Genomic DNA, 6,421 nt, shown 5'->3' with positions numbered 1-6,421 from the left:
CCCTCCCACCTCACTTCCCGCTCCCCTTCCCCTCCCCCCTCTCCTCTCCCCGTCGCCCCCTCGAGGGGGAACAGAAAAGGGGAGAGGTGGGCTTGAAATGGATTCCGAATAAACTCTTAAAACCTGCGACTTGTTTTAATGCTAACACTGCGTGGCCCGGATTAGTTTTAAATGTTCATTCCCTTTTTTCCTAATGGCAAGGAGAAAGTTCCATAAGTCAGTCCGAGCCTAAAGCTCGTCCTCATGGCCTCTGGGGAACCTTAAGGTCAGTGTTTCCTTGAAACTAGATAAACTGACCCCGCCGTGCCCAGCCCGGCCCCGCGGGCGTCCCGCGTGACGGCGCCCGGGCTGCAGGACCGGCCCGGGGACGCGCGGGGCGGCGCGGTTGCCCTTTTGAATGCCTCCTGCGGCTCGGAGCGCTGGCGGGCGCTGAAGTGTGAGTGAATGTAGCCCCGCGGAGCCAATGAGCTGGGACCGGATGCGATATATCCTCTGGGACAACAACTGCTCTGTTCCGCCTCGGATCCACATGACGCCATTTACTGCTGCCGCGGCCGCCGCAGAGCTCCCTGCCTCCTCCGGAAAGGCGAGGGCGCAGGCCAACGGCGAGCCCCCCCGGCCGGGCCCCAGACCCTCCTCCTCCTCCTTCACCTCCTCCTCCGCACCCACCGCCCCCGCCTCGGCCTCTCCGCCGCGCCTCCACAACGCCCAGTCTGCACCGCCGAGAGCCGCGCGGCGCAGCGCGAGCGGAGGAGAGGGGCCGGCGGAGCGCGCAGCGCCCAGGCCCCCGCGCCCGCCCGGCCCGGCCCGCGCCCCCGCGCCACCTCCGCTCCGACGCGGCCGCGGCCGCACGACTTGGCCATCTGGCCTTAGATTCTGTGTAAGGCCGTTTTCTTTTTCTCCTTCGCTCATCTGCCGGGAAAGGAGACTCGCCGTTGGCGCTTCGGCCTCCAGTTCATTGAGAAAAAGGAAATACTCCGCGTGCGTTTCTAGAGGGGGGGTCGCCCCCAGCCCCGAACCCCGGAGTGTTCATCGGCTGGGGACTTGGCTCGGGATTTTCCTCGCCTTTTTTCCTCCCGCCGATCGCTCGGAACTTGGACTGAAGCAGAGTTAGGAAGAAGGGGGAAAAGTTTGCATCGGGGCTGGATTTTATTTGCACATCGCTTGGAAGAAGAGAATCCAACGGAGAGGGGTTGGTGCAAAGCCGCGATCACGGTGAGGCACGTTTGGCTCTTACCCTCCTGGCGCCGTGGCCGGCGCGTTCTGGGCAACATGGAGTAGATGCAGTCGGACCGGGAGTGGGGTCTGTCTTTCCTCAGGCCTCCCTTTCTCTAACCCCGCAGGTTCCCAGGGGGGATCCAGGGAGCTGCCTGTGGAACTGCCTCGCCCCAGGCTCGGCCTGCCTTGGCGGGGGCAGCAGTGCGCGCCGGGTACGGTGTCCCCAGCCCCAGGACCCCACGCGCCCGCGCTCTGGGGGGTTGGGGTGGCGGACCGCTCGTCGCGAGTCGGCTGCTGGCCCTACATTGACCGCGAATTCGGCGCTGAGAGCGGGAGAGGGAGGAGGAACACTTTGTGTTTTCCAGGTCCCCGTTGTAGGCGCCCGCATTTCTAACCTGTTCCGCTCCGGGGAAGGCAGGTCCTGGGTGAGGCTGTCCCGAGGCAGGGGGGCGCCAGCGGGACCGGGGACTCGCGGGTCGGGTCGCTCGCCTCACGGGGGCAGCGAGACCCCGCGAGTGAAAACTGGGCAGGGTGCCCGGCACCGAGGCTAGCCGGGTGCGGGTGGGAACGTCGCCCTGCCGGACGCCGGGGCTACGCTTCGGAAGTGGCAGCTCTTTCTTTTTTCCGTTCTCTGTGGTCGGCCTGGGTCACGCTTTTTTTTATTTTTGGAAGATTGGGCTGACCTAGCACAGGAAGAAAGTCATCAAGCGGTCGCGATCGTTTTCCATTACCTGAAAATAGGTACCAAAAGAGGATAGTTTTATTTCCTTTGAAGGGCTGATTTACTTTTTAGTCGCTGCTGCTGCTTTGAATTCGGGATCTTGTGCGTTTTTACAAAGCCATTTCTGTGCTTGCCCCACCCTTGTGCTGAAGTCCTTTCCCCTTAATCCTTAGTCTGATCACACACAGTTCTTCATGGGGGTTTCTAAGCACTTTCGGAGTGGGGAGTGGGGGGTGGGTGGCGTGCGCTGCGAAGGAGGCCAGAAATGGGCAGCAGTCATTTTTGTTAAAAAAAAAAAAAAAAAAAAATCCCTCCCAACCCCCCTATCAAAGATGCTAAAACTGCAAGCAAATCTGCGCGAAAGTTTCCAGACCAGGGATCTGCGTCCTGCAGACCCGGTTTGTTCAGTGAGGCCCTGGGACTTGCCCTTCTTTTATAAAGCAATTTTCCTTTCACTTTTTCTCTTCACCCAAAAGGAGATGGGTGTGCGGATCGCAGGCAATGCCCCTTCGGTCAGTGCGTGGTGGAGTTGCCCAGTGTACGTGGGTTAGACCTGTCCGGGCAGCGGGTAAGTCAGGGCTTTCGGCGGCAGGGCTCGAAACCTGTGCCCGACACTCAAGGGCCTTAGCCAGAACGCCCTGCGGTGGGCTGCGTGACCCCTGCCTGGGGGCGGAGTGGCTCCCTCCAGTGCTCTGGGGTGGGGTATATTTTAGCCCGTAGGTCGGGAGGGGGAAGTGTGCTCCAGCGTTTCAAGGCACGTCCCCTAGGGAGGCGCCGGCACCCCCTCCCCGCCCCCTCCTGCTTGGCAGTCTTCGGATTGTGTGCAGGGGGAGGTTTAGCCTCTGGGCTGCGTCAGTCTCCCCGGAGAAAAGTCCCCCGGGGCTCCGACTGAGTCCCACCTGCTGGGGACGGTGTTGGGACGCCGATAGAGCCGATAAAACGGAGTGAAAGCAAAGATCAACGTTGTCTTGTCTGCCTTTCTGTTGGAAGTGAGATCCGGTTTCCAGCTCTGCCTTGTTCCGAGTTGGGAGGCGTGTGTCACCTGCCTGCGTCTCTCTTTTATAAAAATCGGAGAGTGGATGAAGGTCCACTTTTGCCCGTTTTTGTTCATTGTAGACTTGCCAGAGGGGATGATAGTTTTGAAATATACAGAGGGATTGCAATTACTTGTCAGAATGATAGATTTGAGACGTGACACCAATTTTTGAAACACTTCCTGTTATCACTAGTCGGTTTATGTCCTGAACTATTAAGGTTTTGGAAACGGGCAAAGCCATTAAGATTTTTGACATAATTTATTTCTAAAACAGAACAATCTGTATGCTACAGAATTTAAGATGTTCTCCTAGGCTATCAGGCTGTAACATATTTGATCCTCAAGTTGTTGAGAAGTTGAAAATAAATTCGGCTGCTGGTTGATGATTGTGTAAGTTTGCTTTCTTGTGTTGCTGGCGCTTAACAGGATTTGAATGGATTTGTTTTTAATTTATAACTTTTGCTACTGTATACTTAATAATGCATGACTGTTGTAAAATTTGTAACTTCCTTGGTGGGGGGGTGACTATTTTCTTTTTTGCAAGTCACATTCATTCTACGGTATTCTAAAAAGTTCCTGAATACTGGATAAGTCATAGTTAAAGGTATCTGATGTAAAAACAGACACAATAAGAACCAAGAAAGAATTTCTGGGCTGCATTTATTGATGTTTAAGGCAAAAATGACCACAACAAACTTAAAAACCTATTTCCAATTTTGAAAAAGTATTCAACTTTCATGTATGTCGGCGGCAATGTTATGGTCTAACGTTAGTTTCTTGCAATCTTTACTTTGAGCCTGAACCTTGCAATTTTATGTTCATTTGAATAAGGAATCGTTACCTGTGTGATTGAAACAAGGATCAGCTTTGTGTAACTACACAACACAGGATTAGAGAATTGTCTAATCCTGCCATAACCTGCACTTTTTGATATGGTATTGGTCATATGGCTATTCTGGTAGCCTCCATAGCCACTCCATTTCAAATCCTGTTTCTCTAGGGGAGTGGAAAGCCAAGAGTTAATCCAGGTAGGCGGAGAGTGGGAAGTATCCTGGAGTGTAAACCAGCTCTTTCCTCTTGGTTTCCGCAGGAATTCAGATGTGTTCTAAGCCCGCTGGAGTGACCACACTTCCAAGACCTGATGGAGGCCAGAGCTCAGAGTGGCAGCGGGTCGCAGTCCTTGCTGCAGACACCCCGTGACGGTGGCAGGCAGCGCGGGGAGCCCGACCCCAGAGATGCCCTCACCCAGCAGGTACACGTGTTGTCTCTGGATCAGATCAGAGCCATCCGAAACACCAATGAGTACACAGAGGGGCCTACTGTGGTCCCGAGACCTGGGCTCAAGCCTGCTCCTCGCCCCTCCACTCAGCACAAACACGAGAGGCTCCATGGTCTGCCCGAGCACCGCCAGCCCCCCAGGCTCCAGCACCCACAGGTCCATTCTTCCGCACGAGCCTCTTTGTCCAGATCCATCAGCACAGTCAGTTCGGGGTCTCGGAGCAGTACGAGGACAAGTACCAGCAGCAGTTCCTCTGAACAGAGACTGTTGGGACCATCTTTCTCCTCGGGACCCGTCGCTGATGGGATAATCCGCGTGCAGCCCAAATCAGAGCTCAAGCCAGGTGAGCTTAAGCCACTGAGCAAGGAAGATTTGGGCCTGCACGCCTACAGGTGTGAGGACTGTGGCAAGTGCAAGTGTAAGGAGTGCACCTATCCTAGGCCTCTGCCATCAGACTGGATCTGCGACAAGCAGTGCCTTTGCTCAGCCCAAAACGTGATTGACTATGGGACTTGCGTGTGCTGTGTGAAAGGTCTCTTCTATCACTGTTCTAATGATGACGAGGATAACTGTGCGGACAACCCGTGTTCTTGCAGCCAGTCTCACTGTTGTACACGCTGGTCTGCCATGGGCGTCATGTCCCTCTTTTTGCCTTGTTTATGGTGTTACCTTCCAGCCAAGGGTTGCCTTAAATTGTGCCAGGGGTGTTATGACCGGGTTAACCGGCCTGGATGCCGCTGTAAAAACTCAAACACGGTTTGCTGCAAAGTTCCCACTGTCCCACCCAGGAACTTTGAAAAACCAACATAGCACCATTAATCAGGAATATGACAGTAATAAGGATTGTCTTTTGTTTTTTTTTTTTTTTGTTTTTTTTTTAATGCATATGCAACCAACTAAACAGTTAGAATCTTGGCACTGTTAATAGAGGGTTGGGATAGCCTTCGCTGTTTGCAGTGAAATGCTTTTTGTCCATGTGCCGTTTTAACTGATACGCTTGTTAGAACTCAGCTAATGGAGCTCAAGGTATGGGATACAGAACTTGGGAACCCACGTGTTGCATAAGCTAAAACAACAGACACTCCCAGGCAAAGTTTTTGTTTGTGAATAGTACTTGCAAAATTTGTAAATTAGCAGATGACTTTTTTTTTCCCCATTGTTTTCTCCAGAGATAATGTGCTATATTTTTGTATATACAATAATATTTGCAACTGTGAAAAACACGTTGTGTCATGCTATATGGCACAGTCACAAAATATTATACTAATATGTTGTACATTCGGAAGAATGTGAATCAATCAGTATGTTTTTAGATTGTATTTTGCCTTACAGAAAAGCCTTTATTGTAAGACTCTGATTTCCCTTTGGACTTCATGTATATTGTACAGTTACAGTAAAATTCAACCTTTATTTTCTAATTTTTTCAACATATTGTTTAGTGTAAAGAATATTTATTTGAAGTTTTATTATTTTATAAAAAAGAATATTTATTTTAAGAGGCATCTTACAAATTTTGCCCCTTTTATGAGGATGTGATAGTTGCTGCAAATGAGGGGTTACAGATGCATATGTTCAATATAAAATAGAAAATATATTAACGTTTGAAATTAAACTGAGCTGTTTTGTCTTATTTTACCTTTGCTTTGTTTTTGTTTTTGAAGTGAAAGAGACCACATTTTATGTTAAGGCTAGCATTTCCATGAAATAGTTTCACTTATCTATAAACTCTTCAAAGAGGAGATTCAGTGATTTTTTTTCAGAGATAATTCTAGCAATCAGGAGGGAAATAACCGAGCATTTGACTCACCTGTATTAATCATGAGTGCTTGTTTTGGCCATATCGTTGTTACTGTTCTTGCCTTTTACAGATTTGTTGGCTTCCCTTTGTTTTCCTTGTTTTCTTTTTCTTTTAAATCTTAAACTCATTCAGGAGACTTCCCTAAAAGATTAACAATTAGATTTTTTTCTTTATATACAGAATTAAGTATTAAGAATAGCCATGAGGCTAATTCAAGACCAGAAAAACGAGTTTAGTTCAACATTTATTGAATGTCCTCTGTGTCAGGCATGCAGCATACACAGATCAATGCTTGTAATTGAGGCAAAAATGTTTTTTTCATTTAGCCGGTTATGGCTGTATTTTTTCCAGTCTTGGTTTCAGACTCAA

At 50.2% G+C, this 6,421-nt stretch overlaps 1 protein-coding gene across 1 annotated transcript; it reads left to right on the top strand.

The window, feature by feature from the left end:
• Positions 1–1,129: 1,129 nt before the first annotated feature.
• SPRY2 (sprouty RTK signaling antagonist 2) lies at positions 1,130–5,898 on the top strand. The gene is made up of 2 exons (XM_049647131.1): positions 1,130–1,215; positions 4,066–5,898. Exon 2 carries the CDS (start codon positions 4,117–4,119, stop codon positions 5,062–5,064), a length of 948 nt encoding a protein of 315 aa, XP_049503088.1. The 5' UTR covers positions 1,130–1,215; positions 4,066–4,116; the 3' UTR covers positions 5,065–5,898.
• The last annotated feature ends 523 nt before the right edge of the window (positions 5,899–6,421 follow it).

This window comes from Panthera uncia (assembly GCF_023721935.1).
Source record: "Panthera uncia isolate 11264 chromosome A1 unlocalized genomic scaffold, Puncia_PCG_1.0 HiC_scaffold_16, whole genome shotgun sequence".
NCBI lineage: Eukaryota > Metazoa > Chordata > Mammalia > Carnivora > Felidae > Panthera > Panthera uncia.
Note: the sequence above shows the minus strand (reverse complement) of the source record. Positions and strands in the feature narration are given on the sequence as shown.

Coding starts and splice junctions, on each gene's coding strand:
- SPRY2 (XM_049647131.1), top strand. CDS start 4,117: ATGGAGGCCAGAGCTCAGAGTGGCAGCGGGTCGCAGTCCTTGCTGCAG.